At 37.6% G+C, this 16,036-nt stretch overlaps 1 protein-coding gene across 4 annotated transcripts in view; it reads left to right on the top strand.

Moving 5' to 3' along the window:
* Positions 1–16,036, top strand: part of BBS9 (Bardet-Biedl syndrome 9) — a 493,002-nt gene that overhangs the window by 19,251 nt on the left and 457,715 nt on the right. For all 4 annotated transcript variants that reach the window (XM_028845874.2, XM_077996944.1, XM_015133745.3 and 1 more), the window contains 2 exons: positions 3,648–3,798; positions 6,573–6,637. In XM_028845874.2, the coding sequence (XP_028701707.1) occupies positions 3,648–3,798; positions 6,573–6,637 (216 nt within the window). The remainder of the gene's footprint in view (positions 1–3,647; positions 3,799–6,572; positions 6,638–16,036) is intronic.

Here is a 16,036-nt window from a genome sequence, read left to right as displayed (position 1 = left end):
GAGACTATTTATGGCTCTTTAAAGAAACTTAGCTGTGAATGGAAGAAAGGAGGAAGATGATTTGGAGGCCATGAAGGGTCGAGGGAAGTGGGAAAAATTCAATGTAGGATAGAGGCTTTCATTGATGGAGCAGGAACCCAGAGAGGACAGTCAGAGATGAGATCAGGTGTACAGATGGAAGGTTAATCTTGAACAGATGTGGAAACTTTTTTCCACAGTGACAGAGGAAAGAAGGTAAGAATCTTTACAGATGTAGTGAAATTTGCGGGTCAAGTTGGAAAGTTGAAACAGTAATGTCAGTTGACCTCTACTTTTCTTTTAGGTGATCAGACAGTGAGAGAAGAGTTGCAGGGTTCCTGAAATTACTTTAGAAGAAGCCGAGTAAAACACAGAAAGATTCCTTGTTAATCTTGATAGTACAATTGAAATTGAACACGCCATGCATTTAAAGTGGTACTTACTTTCCTAATTCTCTCAACTCAAGATTCAGACTCTTGAGAGAGATAGTGAGAATGAGGGGGAGAGAGAGGATCTGAATAATACCATTTAGATTATATGCCAACCTGTGGCTTAGAGGGAAAGTTTATTACTAGAATTGGAGTAGAAAGCAAATGAGACTAATGGCTTTTCATTTAATGCCTGCATGTTCATTAATTCCTGGGGAGTCCCATATTTAATTGTAGCTTGAAATCTGTGAGAGTCAGACTTATCTGAGATCTGGTTACTATAATAGTCCTGCAAAGTATTTTAATAATCATACATATACATTTTGTTTCAGTGGGTTAGCTTGTTACCTTGTGGACTTGGCCATCCTGACCTCCTCTTATCCCTGAAGATAGGGCTATATTGACCCTATCCATGAGTCTTGGTTGTTTAGTGAGTAAAAGTGGGGATTTAGGGCAGACAGGATACATGGGAAGCTTAGTGGGGAATATTTTAGGAAGGTTTAAAGGTTTAAGTCTTCCCCAACCCTTCTGGACTCCATTATGACAGTATAATTCCATTCTTCCTGATCAGTGCCTTTACTTTTACTTAAGAAGGCTGGAGAGATTTGTCAAGTCATTTGTTATTGTCATTTAAAACTTAAAGAATCAGTCTCTGAATTAGCTTCTCAGTGGTTAAGCCCCACTGAGTTGTAAGTGGTGAGAAATGTTTCTGCAGAGTACCAAAGACCCTGAGTTTATTCTTTACCCTTAGATGACAATTTTGAGATTTAAACCTATCATTCTTTTATTTTAAATTATCCAGTGCCCTTCGATAAAGCTATCTTACTTGTGGTTTGGTGTTCCTCCTTGTTCAGTTGCCTATGGCAGCAGCTTTCCGGTCTACTAGAGTTTCACCTGCAGTGGGCACAGAGTCTCAGATGACTAGAGATGATAACTTGATTAATTGTTCTGTTACAACGTGCAGTGCTACTTAACCCCACCTAGAACATGAATGAGAGTGTTCTGTGAAAGGGCATTTATTTAAAGTGGCCCCCAAATACTGAAGGAGCTGAGAACCAAAGATTGAGGCAGACAAATCCAGTTTGTCAGTATACGGTGATTTATTAGGTGAACTTATGGGCAGAAATGTCCTGGGCAGTTGCAAGACAGGTAGCTCTCCACACCACAACCCCCAGGCCTAGGGCTTGTATCTTGGTGAATAAAAGTATACATGCTCTGGAAAGAATGTGTAGGTGGCTATGAGTGTCACAGCCTATGATATATACAGCAATATAAAGTGCTGTTTTGGAGGAAAGGCAAAACTTAATGAATAGGTGTTTCTGCATAAAGAGTAATACATCAACTAGAGATCTTGGAGGAGTTCTTTGACTCGAGTTTAGTCAGGAGTCACATGGCAGATTAGCATTTAAAATAAAGTCACTCTTGTCCCCACAAGGAATCTTACTGTTTTGTACCCCATTTCAGGTCAAGAACCAATTCCCATACTTTGGAGGCCAAGGCAGGTAGATGGCTTGAGTCCAGAAGTTTGAGACCAGCCCGGATAACATGTCGAAACCATATCCCTACAAAAAGTACAAAAATTAGCTGGGCATGGTGGCACATGCCTGTATTCCCAGCTACTCAGGAGGCTGAGGTGGGAGGATCAATTGAGCCTGGGAGGTTGAGGCTGCAACGAGCTGTGATTGCATCACAGTACTCAAGCCTGGGCAACAGAGTGAGACCCTATCTCAAAGGAAAAAAAAAAAAAAGAACCAATTCCAAATATGCTTGCATGTTTTCATGCCTGCAGTTTATTTTTTAGTGCTCATTTCTATAGCAGTTATCTTTTTTTTTTTGGCCACAAGTGTCAGGAAACTGATAAATTTAAGTACAGAAGGTACTGAAATGAATGTAAGATAGCTTTCCCAAATGCAGGCAGAGTTGAACTAAACAAGCCTTTAGTGGGGACAGGAATGGGCATGACTCTAGAGACCTTGTAAGTCTCCAGTATTGAAGTTCCCAAGATTATACCTCTCTCATAGGGTTATTATGAGGATTTTTTTTTTTCTTGAGATGGAGTCTCGCTCTGTCACCCAGGCTGGAGTACAGTGGCACTATCTCGGCTCACTGCAGCCTCCACCTCCTGGATTCCAGCGATTCTCCTGCCTCAGCCTCCTGGGTAGCTGGGATTACAGGTGCGCCACCACACCCAGATAATTTTTGTATTTTTAGTAGAGACAGGGTTTCAACGTGTTGGCCAGACTGGTCTCGAACTCCTGACCTCAGGTGATCCGCCTGCCTTGGCCTCCCAAAGTGCTAGGATTACAGGCGTGAGCCATTGCACCCAGCGTTTTTTTTTTTTTTTTTTTTTTTTTTCCAGTGACAAGGTCTTGTTCTTTCGCCCAGGCTAGAGTACAGTGGCACGATTATAGCTCACTGCAGCTTTGAACTCCTTGGCTTAAGCAATCCTTCCACCTCAGCCTCCCAAGTAGCTGGGACTAAAGAGGCATGCCACTGCACCCAGCTTTGCATGGCATTCCCTCTTTGTCTCTGTTCTGTCCTCTTAAAGGACATTAATTGAGTTCAATCACACACCTAATTAACTGTTACCTCATTTTAACTTGATTACGTTTGCAAAGACTCTGTTTCCAAATCAGGTCACATTCAGAGGTACCTGGGGTTATGACTTTAACATACCTTTTTTTGGGGGGACACAATTTAACTTATAACACCCATTCTATCATTTCCCCTTCTTGTACTTAAGATGAGGCATTGCTAATCAAGGCACTCTATCTAGTGACAACTCAGAATCCTTTTTAATACAGTGTTTTCAACAGCCATAACCAGTTATAGAGTTGGCCTCTATGATGGAATCAGTTTACAACATTTTACTAGTCCTTTGATAAAGGAGCTTGCTTTGATTGAGTTAAATTATGACTTCGATACCAAATAAAGGTTTAGGAAAAAATGCAATATGTTAGTACATTTGACTGTAGGGATGTAAAGCTATTTATGAAAGCTTGTGTGTTATTAAAATAAGTACACTTTAATTATACCTTCTTTGACACAGTGGCCTTTGTATATAAAGCAAGACTGAATTCTTTTAATTTTTAGATTTATCTTTTACACATTAGAAAGCTTATTTCTTAAGAGATTTGCTAATGTTTGTTTCTTCCTCTTTTTTTTTTTTTTTTTTTTTTTTTTTTTAAAAACTCTCTACAGATAAAATAATTGTGGGTAGCTTTATGGGGTACCTAAGGATCTTTAGCCCCCATCCTGCAAAAACAGGAGATGGAGCTCAAGCTGAAGATTTGCTTCTAGAAGTGGATCTACGAGATCCAGTACTTCAAGTGGAAGTAGGAAAGTTTGTTTCGTAAGTAAGCCCACTAATTCTGGTATTTTACTTGGAGTATGTCAATCCTTTGCTGGGTCACTTTTGTGCATTTTTCAAAGAAGACCATCCATGAATTAAATATATTTTCTGGATATTGTCACCTAGGTGTTTCTCATGTATGGCATGCTTTTTATGTGGAAGCTATACATTTAAGATATAATAATTTAGGGCCTTTTAATAGTAATAGACTTAAGATGCCTGACATTATCAGAAGCTTAAAGACAAAGAGATAAGCTTTTGAAAATAACCAAATAAAGAAATAAATAAGAAGTATCTACTTATTTAAAGTTATATAAGTGTCCATTTATAATTAGATGAAGTAGCAGATAACCATTACTTTTTGGTTCATAGCGTTGAGGTTTTAAAATGAATACTTATTTGGGGTAGAGAGACCCTATCGTTTCTTGAAAGAAGTCAGTTCAACCTAAGAAGTAAGTCTTCCCCCTACAAGAGCTTTGTTTCAAAGTACTTTTCTTAAATCTAATTTATTTTAGAAAAACGTTTATTAGTTTGAACTTTGGGTAATATGTCTGCTTTTTATTTACTGATTATATTGCTGATCCTCTTATTTTCATACACAAACTGTCTTATAATTAAGCTTGCATTTCTTAATCATTTAAAAGTATGATGAACACTTATCAAGTAGCCAGAGTTGATTTGCCTCCTCTTTTTGAGCTCCTTTTTGCCTTTTTAAATCTGGGCAGTGCCCTAAGCTCTGGATTTTGGCATTCTGCATTTGTTTATCATAATTTATTGGCCCCAGGGGCCATTTGTCAGGGCCCTAACTCCTGCTTGAAAACCAAACAACCACTCACCCTCTTCTAGTGAGATATGTTTTATTCTGTTGGGAAGCTGTAGCTTAGATGCTTTAGGCTAGGATATGAGATGAGACTTTTATGCTTTGTGACTGATGTGGTTGGTAAATGTCTACTTCATCTAAAAGCAGATGATGATTAGGTGCCTATCATGTACCTGGGACATATTAGATGTGATGGATTTACAAAGTAAGGAGACAAAAGCATTCTTCCCTCTGAAAACCGTTTTTACCTTACCATTAAAAAAACTGAAACACAGCCAATAAACTTTCTGTATAGTAGTCTTTAAGTCTAGCCCTCATCTATGTGATCACATTGGAAGGGGAGGAAGTTAACGTTAATAAGTAGATAGTATACTAGGCCTTTCTGTGACATCATGCTCTTTTCCTGAGCATGGTGGAAAACTCATTTTGAATGTCCAGGGCACATATACAAAATTTCCAAAGGTGATACTGATTATGTGATAGTCATGTATATTTGCATTTTCTACTAGTAGAGCAAATTATGAGTATATATTAATTGTAACAATGTTTTACAGATGTTATCTAATAAGATTCTTATTTGTAAATAAGATACTAACACTCTGAAAGTTTAAATGATCATACGTACAGTAAGGTGCAGAGTCAGAACCCCCATCTAGGTCTGCAGACTTCGATTATAGTCCTTGCAATTTAGAACAGAGTCTGTATCAGGGGTTGCACACTGGAGGCCTGCTTGTACATGTGAGCCTGCTCTGTATTGTATTGTATTGTATTGTATTGTATTGTATTGTATCGTATTGTATTTCGAGATGGAGTTTCACTCTCGTCACCCAGACTGGAGTGCAATGGCGCGATCTCAGCTTACTGCAACCTCCGCCTCCCAGGTTCAAGCAATTCTCCTGCCTCAGCCTTCCAAGTAGCTGGGACTACAGGCACTTGAAACCATGCCTGGCTAATTTTTGTATTTTTAGTAGAGACGGGGTTTCACCATGTTGGCCAGGCTGGTCTCGAACTTCTGACCTCAGGAGATCCACCCCCTTCAGCCTCCCAAAGTGCTGGGATTACAGGTGTGAGCCACTACACCTGGCTACCTGCTTAGTATTTTAAATTTAAAAGAGCTGTCAACATTTAAGAACCAAGAGATTTCACATAAAACCCCTGCTTTCTGGCTTTTCTTGAAAAATGTGGGGCTCTGGCCACAAGCCCAGAACCAAGTAATAGCCACCTCCTTTAGTCTGGTCTCAGTCTCCAGTTAATCACAGCCATTTACACCCTTTACTCATTAACAACCCCTGGCTTGATCCTTGAAAACTGAATTTAGGATCTCTAGACTGTGCCATGCTACTGTTTCTGGAAACCACTTGAGATAGGCTGGGAATCGTAGTGGTGATATTGGTAGTTTATTTCTATTTGAGATTTAGTCCAAATGGAAATATTTTCAATACTTTTAATAAAATTTCAGAGATGGAAGTGATATATATGCTACTTCTAACAATGGTTGGTGTTTTGTGATGTTTTAACCTTTACAAGATGATTTCACATTATTTTATTTCATTTCATTGAACCTTTTATTTTTCATGAGAAATAGGCTCAGGGAGATTTAAGTGACTTGCCCAAAGTCACAGGTGAATTAGTCAGAAAGCCAGGACTAGAACTTGGGTTTCTTTATTGAAAGAAATAGCACTTAGGGAGGGACCTGAGATCTGACCTTTTTTTTGGAAGCTCTGTTGGCTTCAATCTGAAGGCAGTGCCTTGAGGCAGAGTACTTGAGCCTCTGGGTTGTCAGATTGGTTGTTTATCATTATATTTATTTTTCAGTTTAGAATGTTATCTAATGAATTGTTTTGTTTACTCACAGTGGCTGTGGTTATGAGATGTTTTTGAAATTATTTTACAACTTTTTGGTTATATCTAAAACTAATATTGCAAAACTTTAAAAACTTTCTCTGTTTTTCAGAGGTACTGAAATGCTACATTTGGCTGTGTTACATTCTAGAAAACTTTGTGTCTACTCTGTCTCAGGTAAGAAACATTTTTACCAATGTAGAATTTATATTACAAATTGGGCTTAATGTTATATAAGAATAGATATTCCCTAGTGCCGACTTGGTAGAGAACACAAAACATTTAGTTGAATATTTTCTTGTCTTGGTTAGCATTTTCCCATTTTTCATTTATTCTTTCAGATACTTAGACTATTACATTTTCATGGTCTACCATTTCTGTGTATACATATCTTTCTAGCAGAGGATTCCTCTTAATCACCTGCCTCTCCAGAATTGTTTCCAGGATTGCCTGTGACTAATATAGGCCAATTCTGGGTACTTAGGACACTTGAGTCTTAAGAAATGTTCTACAATAACAAAATTGATTAGATGCTAAGTCATAGTGGTTTGAAGTACATTTTCTTTGGTGAACCTCAAGTATTTTCTCTTTACAGTTCCAATTTCTTGGTTTTTGGTTGTCTTCACTTAGTCAGACTTCATCAGGTTTTATTCTCTGACATGGTTCTGTGGGTACAAGTATAGTATGTGGTTTGGTTTTTATTTAAATTATAGTATGTGGTTTGGTTTTCATTATATTTTATTTTGGCCTTTATTAAATGTAAGATATAACTTAAAAATTTTTATTTCAGTTATTAGGTAAGTTTAGTTCAAGTTGAGAGTTATTTTAATGGATGTCAGTGTTGGGGGCATTTTTTTATGGGTATGAGAAAACTAAGTGTCTGTGAGGCTGTTCCGTATACCAGAGATCCTCTCCTTTGGAGCTTGCTGTAAATGTTAGCTTCTAGGATTTGGATTTCTCAGACTTATTCTCTTGATTTGGGCTTTCTTTGTATTTTGCTTTCAATTTGAGTAATGATGCATATTTACTCACTGAGTTGGAAATTCTTAGGCAGTCTCTTTTCAGGGTGAAGATCTTTTAGATTTCTAAGGCAGGCTTGCTAACCTGGCATGGTGTGTGGTGGACATCCAGTAAATACTTGCTGAATGAATGAATGAACAAATTTCTGGGTAGTGCTGAGGCAACTGACAGTGACTTTCTTTATTCTTCACCATGTGCTGTTTTCATCCCCTTCTCTGTTACACTATCATTTTATTTCCCACTCTGTTTATGTCAGAGGCCTGATAAAGTGTGCTGTCATTGATTTTATGGTAAAGGACATGGTTTCATGTTGCTCCTCCTAGTGACAGGGCATTTATTTAGTATGCCGGAGTAAATGGAGAAGGTATTATCATACGATATAGGTTACTTTATTGCATGGGTCTAGTTGTTCCTCTGTTTTTGACCGTAAGCCTGTTATTTTTCTAAGTGGGATACACAAGCCATGGAGGAGAACTTGCCTACAGTTATAGTTACCCAGAATACTTCTTTGGGAATTAGTTCCTTCTGAAGGCTCCATGGGGGGTGCTAAGCAGGGCAGAGAGGAGGGTATCTTAGAAACTAGAAATTTGATTAGACACTAGGCCTTCCCTGGTCTTGCTCCAACTATGGGCCAGAAAGAGACGCCTCTGGAGTTCCACTGGGGCTTAGAGCACAGACAAGGGATAAAATGTGTACTTATCAAAAAAACCTACTGAAAGAAACTGGCATAGTAGGTGACAATTTGTTTATGGCACATTGGTATCCTCCTTCAAGTAAGTGTTGAAAAAGAAAGTTATTTGCTATGGGAATGGTGATATTATTGCTCTTTTATTCTTTGTGTTCATTTAAAAGCTTTGTATTCTCTGGGCACCAAGAGTTGTCCAAACTACATTCTCTTTTGCCCCACCTCACTTCCCTTCTGTCTCTCATTTCTTCAGCCTCTTTTGATATTTGTGGGCTGACAATTTGTATGTTTTTCCTGGCTTGGCTTACATTGAGAAGCATGGGAAGTTAATGTTTTTGTTCTCTTGAATATGTTTCTTGAAGTTCCAGACTGAACTTTTACCTAGCTTTTACTGTAACAGGGGAAGCACAAATATTTTCTAATTTAAGTGAAACCCCTAGTGTCAGCAGATAAACGTGTGAGCTGAACTTGACATCCTTTTCCTCAACTGCTCCCTTCTCAAATATTTTTTGTTTTCTAAAAAAGCTTTGAGGCAAACCAGAGGAGACCTTCTAAGGTCAGTCTCCTGGACATACCTAACAACCCTTAATAGTCAGAGGCTATTTTGCTAACTTCTTTTTGGTGGGTTATGTGTCATCAAATGTATGCTTAATATAGAGAAAAAACAGGGTCTTGCTGACCTGAAGTTGGCCTATCTTATCATATTCTGGTGAAGAGAAAGCATCACATGGCATCTCAGATTTCTTTCTGATGGGCTTCAGTTTCTGAATAATTGGTTACAGATGTGTGAGTGTAAGCCATACTGATTATGTTGTTTTAAATATTATTTTCCAAAAAAATGTGTACTTCTCAAGAAGCATTTACTAAGCATCTGACATATTTATAGAATTTTAATGGTTTCCATGAGGAGGGCAAAAAAGATGTGGTTCTTTACTTTTGACAGGCTTATGTAATCTAACTTGGTTATTTAATGCAGTGCACCTTTACTTAATCTGTAATGGCTTTGCGTTTAACGTCCTTAGATTGCTCAGCAGTTACCTGAAATTGCACTGAAAACTGTTGTCAAAGTGACCTTTGATTTTCCAGAGAATTTTTTGGTTTAAATCAGATCTTGTTTAAGTAAGGCCTGTTGCATAAATGTTTGAATATTCATGTATTTTTGAATTGAAACTTTATAATAATTTTATGTAGACGATAATCGTATATGCTATATTCAGTCCATATATCCCAGGGTATAACCTATGTAAATAACTTTAATATTATGTCACTGATGCCTTTTTAGGGAGAAAATGGTCAGAAATATTAGATTTCCAAATACTTATTTTATTCCAAGGTAGTTATCTAAGGAAAATTGTGTTTTTCTCCATAGTTGCATTATTAAGTTTTAAAGTGCTATTACCTGAAATTTAAGATGTATCAATGCATTTGGAGTTTTTACACAAAGCCTAATGTCATTTCATGCCAAGTTTGTTTAAATATTGGCTGCTGACACCTATGTTCATTGACATGAGTTCCTAATGTTCCTGCTTGCATTTTGGCTAGCAGGCATGTATATAAGTGCTTTTCTTATTCAGAGAGATTGATCTGGTTGTAGATGTTGTTAAAAGAAAAATCTTAGTCAAATGAAATTTAACAGTTTAATTGAGCAAAGAATGATTTGTGAATTGGGCAGCCTCTTGAACCATAGTAGGCTCAGAGAGACTCCACCGCAGCCAAATGGTAGAAGATGATTTATAGACAGAAAAAGGAAAGTGACAGACAGAAAAGGGTAAGTGATACACAGAAAATGGAATGAGGTACAGAAACGGTCAACTTGGTTACAGCTTGATGTTTACCTTATTTGAACATAGTTTGAACAATTGGCCTCCTTCGGCGAAAACTCAGTGATTGGCACAAGAGTAGGTTGCAGTCTATTTATACCTCCGTTTAGGTTATAGTTCACTATGTACAGAGAAACCTTTTGGCTGAACTTAAAATATGTAAGGAGGCAGCTTTAGGCTAAACTTGATTTAACAATTTTCCCCTCTTGGTCATCCTCTCAATTTTGAGAGATTGACCAAAACTAGTCATTGATGTCACTATCACCATCGTAAATGTTCTTATTTCATCTCAAAACCCACTGGGAAATAGCAGAACAGTGAGTTTTGTAAGGTTGGAACAAGGAATTCAGGTTTTTTTTTTTTTTGTAAAGGTTAGAGTAGAGGGTACTTCCTTATGCTGGAATGTCCTGTTTATAGGAGAAAAACAAAACCTGGTCTGTTCTAGGAGCTATGTGTTTCCTTGAGATATTAGTTTGATTGTGTCACATTTAGCGTGAGTGACTTCATTTTGTCTTGGTCTTGTCTGTTGGGACCTAGTACATGAGGTTAGTCCAAAACAATGGCCTTCCATAATTTGATTTAGAAAATTTCCCCTTTTAGTCAGATTCTCACATAGGTAAGTGTGACCAAAACTTAGGGCCTTAATTCTACTCTCAGTTAACATCAATTTTGGGTTTCTGATCTCAGGATGTCATTCATAGGTTATAGTACCCTCATGGTCACACATCTTTTTAAGCTCTTGTCCTAGTTGAAGAGAGATCATGTGGCACTCTAGAGATGGCTGCATGCAAACATTTAAAACTTTTGAGAGAATATAGCACACTAAGGAGATTACTATTTTGACTATCAGAAGGATAATACCTAGAGTTTGGAGCATGCTTCTTAGCCAGGGTCCCCATGAACCAAACCAACTAAAATTAAATAGATCAAAGAATGAGCTAGATAAAGAGTCTGTTCGTTTTAAATAAACAGTCTCTTCCTTAGTCCTCTACAACTGAATCTCTATAATGCCCAATGTGATGCATTTCTCCATGGTCAACAAGAAATGCCAGCAAGTGCACAGATACTGCTATTTAGCCAGTAAGTAATCTAGAGCAGTTCTATTATTTAGCATAACTTTCATAAGAGAATATAAAGTCCATTATGTGATTGTAGCCTTTAGGGTAGAATCTGCTATAAAGCCTATCATGAGGGATAAATTTCTAATCATTACCTCATTTACTTCAAACCATGGAAAAGGAGACCTAACAAATGATGCCTGTTTAGAAGAATGAAGACTTATTGGAAATGTTCTCTTTAACCTATGATGTAGGTTAAGAGGAGTGGACCAGTGTCCTGTTTCTGACTGATTATGAGGCAACAAATGTGTCATTAAAATTTCTCACCTTCTCACCCGCATTAGGCCTTCATCTTTTATCTATTGTGGCATAAGATTATCCATGTATAAGGCTGGCTGCAAAATCCTTCACAAATGAAAGTATACCCTGTGAATGCACACAATAGACCCTCTTTTCACTTCTATTGCTCATGGAAGCATAAGCAAGAAAAAAATAGGTAAAACTCTCCTGATAGCAGAAAAGTCTTGATCTGTGATCTTGAGAAAAAGCTGTCTGTATCATGGATGCCATCTTCTTCTGGGGAGAAACTTTCCTGTTTAGCTTTACTTTAAGATTTCCAATGTGTATACAATTCCAAGAGTGGAGGGGCCCTTTTGAGTTGTGAGATTATTAGCTCAAAATTTCAAGGTCGCAAAGTTTTGCTGCAATGTAGATGTTAAGGGCAGCCTTTCTCTGGTATTCTCAGAAGATTCAATCTTGGGTTCTAGAATTTGAAGGGATTGATTTTCCTCAGTAAGTGGACTGAGAAGAGCTTTCTTTACCTGATGAAAATATACTTTGACAAATAGAGCTAATGTTATCAGCCCTCTTGCATGGGAAAGCTTTTATACAACCAGAAAACATGCATTGAAAATGACAATTGAATGAAATCTTTCTGTAAGTGTTTAAATGGCTCATCAGCTAGCAGAAATGTACCTGAAATTTTGGTTGTCTTTCCAGGAATATGGGTTTGACAAAGCAAACATTGGTTGTAAACTATTTTAGCAATATGGAACAGTCACCACACCAATTAATACCTTTTTTTTTTTTTTTAAATTTAAGTTCTAGGGTACATGTGCACAACGTGCAGATTTGTTATATAGGTATACATATGCCATGTTGGTTTGCTGCACCCATTAACTTGTGATTTACATTAGGTATTTCTCCTCATGCTATCCCTCCCCCTGCCCTCCACCCCATGACAGGCCCCAGTATGTGATGTTCCTGCCCTGTGTCCAAGTGATCTCATTGTTCAATTCCCAGTTATGAGTGAGAACATGCAGTGTTTGGTTTCCTGTCCTTGTGATAGTTTGCTCAGAATGATGGTTTCCAGCTTCATCCATGCCCCTGCAAAGGACGTGAACTCATTCTTTTTTATGACTATGTAGTATTCCATGGTGTATATGGGCCACATTTTCTTGATCCAGTCTATTATTGTTGGACATTTGGGTTAGTTCCAAGTCTTTGCTATTGTGAATAGTGCTGCAGAAAATATATGTGTACATGTGTCTTTATAGTAGCATGATTTATAATCCTTTGGGTATATACCCAGTTATGGGATCACTGGGTCAAATGGTATTACTGGTTCCAGATCCTTGAGGAATTGCCACACTATCTTCCATAATGGTTGAACTAGTTTACAGTCCCAACTACAGTGTAAAACCGTTCCTGTTTCTTCACATCCTCTCCAGCATCTGTTGCTTCCTGACTTTTTAATGATCGTCATTCTAACTGGTGTGAGATGGTATCTCATTGTGGTTTTGATTTGCATTTCTCTGATGACCAGTGATGATGAGCATTTTTTCATGTGTCTGTTGGCTGCATAGATGTCTTCTTTTGAGAAGTGTCTGTTCATATTCTTTGCCCACTTTTTGGTAGGGTTGTTTGTTTTTTTCTTGTAAATTTGTTTAAGTTCTTTGTAGATTCTGGATATTAGTGCTTTGTCAGATGGGTACATTGCAAAAATTTTCTCCCATTCTGTAGGTTGCCTGTTCACTCTGATGGTAGTTTCTTTTGCTGTGCAGAAGCTCTTTAGTTTAATTAGGTCTCATTTGTCAATTTTGGCTTCTGTTGCCATTGCTTTTGGTGTTTTAATCATGAAGTCCTTGCCCATGCCTATGTCCTGAGTGGTATTGCCTAGGTTTTCTTCTAGGGTTTTTATGGTTTTGGGTCTAACATTTAAGTCTCTAATCCATCTTGAATTAATTTTGTATAAGGTGTAAGGAAGGGATCCAGTTTCAACTTTCTGCATATGGCTAGCCAGTTTTCCCAGCATCGTTTATTAAATAGGGAATCCTTACCCCATTTCTTGTTTTTGTCAGGTTTGTCAAAGGTTGGATGTTTGTAGATGTGTGGTGTTATATCTGAGGACTCTGTTGTGTTCCATTGGTCTATATCTCTGTTTTGGTACCAGTACCATGCTGTTTTGGTTACTGTAGCCTTGTAGTATAGTTTGAAGTCAGGTAGCGTGATGCCTCCAGTTTGTTCTTTTTGCTTAGGATTGTCTTGGCAATGCAGGTTCTTTTTTTGGTTCCATGTGAACTTTAAAGTGGTTTTTTCCAATTCTGTGAAGAAAGTCATTGGTAGCTTGATGGGGATGGCATTGAATCTATAAATTACCTTGGGCAATGTGACCATTTTGACTATATTGATTCTTCCTATCCATGAGCATGGAATGTTCTTCCATTTGTTTGTGTCTTCTTGTATTTCATTGAGCAGTGGTTTGTAGTTCTCCTTGAAGAGGTCCTTCACATCCCTTGTAAGTTGGATTCCTAGGTATTTTGTTCTCTTTGAAGCAATTGTGAATGGGAGTTCACTCATGATTTGGCTCTCTGTCTGTTATTGGTGTATAGGAATGCTTGTGATTTTTGCACATTGACTTTGTATCCTGAGACTTTGCTGAAGTTGCTTATCATGGTAAGGAGATTTTGGGCTGAGACGATGGGGTTTTCTTTTTTTTTTTTGAGACGGAGTCTCGCTATGTCGCCCAGGGTTTTCTAAATATACAATCATGTCAGCTGTAAACAGGGACAATTTTATTTCCTCTTTTCCTAATTGAATACCCTTTATTTCTTTCTCCTGCCTGATTGCTCTGGCCAGAACTTCCAACACTATGTTGAATAGGGCATCCCTGTCTTGTGCCAATCAATTTTCAAAGGGAATGCTTCCAGGTTTTGCCCGTTCAGTATGACATTGGCTGTGGGTTTTTCATAAGTAGCTCTTACTATTTTGAGACACGTTCCATCAATACCTAGTTTATTTGAGCATGAAGTTTATAAGTTTATTATTAGCATAATGGGCTGTTGAATTTTGTAGAGGGCTTTTCTGCATCTATTGAGATAATTACGTGGTTTTTGTCATTGGTTCTGTTTATATGATGGATTTATGTTTATTGATTTGCGTATATTGAACCAGCCTTGCATCCCAGGGATGAAAGTCGACTTGATCGTGGTGGATGACCTTTTTGATGTGCTGCTGGATTCGGTTTGCTGGTATTTTATTGAGGATTTTTGTGTCGATGTTCATAAGGAATATTGGTCTAAATTTTTTTTTTTTGTTTTTGTGTCTCTGCCAGGCTTTGGTATCAGGATGATACTTGCCTCATAAAATGAGTTAGGGAGGATTCCTTCTTTTTCTGTTGGTTGGAATAGTTTCAGAAGGTATGGTACCAGCTCCTCTTTGTACCTATTATAGAATTCAGCTATGAATCCATCTGGTCCTGGACGTTTTTTGGTTGGTAGGCTCTTAATTATTGTCTCAATTTCAGAACCTGTATTGGTCTATTCAGAGATTCAACTTCTTCCTGGTTTAGTCTTGGGAGGGTGTATGTGTCCAGGAATTTATCAGTTTCTTCTAGATTTTCTGGTTTATTTGCATAGAGGTGTTTATAGTATTCTCTGATGGTAGCTTGTATTTCTGTGGGATTGGTGGTGATATCCCCCTTATAATTTTTTGTTGCATCTATTTGATTCTTCTGTCTTTTCTTCTTTATCAGTCTTGCTAGTGGTCTATCAATTTTGTTGATCTTTTCAAAAAACCAGCTCCTGGATTCATTGATTTTTTTGAAGGATTTTTTGTGTCTCTATCTCTTTCAGTTCTACTCTGATCTTAGTTATTTCTTGCCTTCTGTTAGCTTTTGAATATGTTTGCTCTTTTGATTTTTTTGAAGGATTTTTTGTGTCTCTATCTCTTTCAGTTCTACTCTGATCTTAGTTATTTCTTGCCTTCTGTTAGCTTTTGAATATGTTTGCTCTTGCTTCTCTAGTTCTTTTAATTGTGATGTTAGGGTGTCTATTTTAGATCTTTCCTGCTTTCTCTTGTGGGCATTTAGTGCTATAAATTTCCTTCTACACACTACTTTAAATGTGTCCCAGAGATTCTGGTATGTTGTGTCTTTGTTCTCATTGGTTTCAAAGAGCATCTTTATTTCTGCCTTCATTTTGTTATGTACCCAGTAGTCATTCAGGAGCATATTGTTCAGTTTCCATGTAGTTGTGCAGTTTTGAGTGAGTTTCTTAATCCTGAGTTCTAATTGGATTGTACTGTGGTCTGAGAGACAGTTTGTTATGATTTCTGTTCTTTTGCATTTGCTGAGGAGTGTTTTACTTCCAATTATGTGGTCAATTTTTGGATAGGTGTGATGTGGTGCTGAGAAGAATGTATTTTCTGTTGATTTGGGGTGGAGAGTTCTTTAGATGTCTATTAGGTACACTTGGTGCACAGCTGAGTTGAAGTCCTGGATATCCTTGTTAATCTTCTGTCTTGTTGATCTGTCTAATATTGATAGTAGGGTGTTAAAGTCTCACATTATGATGGTCTGGGAGTCTAAGTCTGTGTGTAGGTCTCTAAGAACTTGCTTTATGAATCTGGGTGCTCCTGTATTGTGTGCATGTATATTTAGCATAGTTAGCTCTTCTTGTTGAATTGATCCCTTTACCATTATGTAATGGCCTTC

Source organism: Macaca mulatta, chromosome 3 (genome assembly GCF_049350105.2).
Source record: "Macaca mulatta isolate MMU2019108-1 chromosome 3, T2T-MMU8v2.0, whole genome shotgun sequence".
Classification (NCBI taxonomy): domain Eukaryota; kingdom Metazoa; phylum Chordata; class Mammalia; order Primates; family Cercopithecidae; genus Macaca; species Macaca mulatta.
The sequence above is the reverse complement of the archived record's forward strand: the minus strand, read 5'-3'. Positions and strand labels throughout refer to the sequence as shown.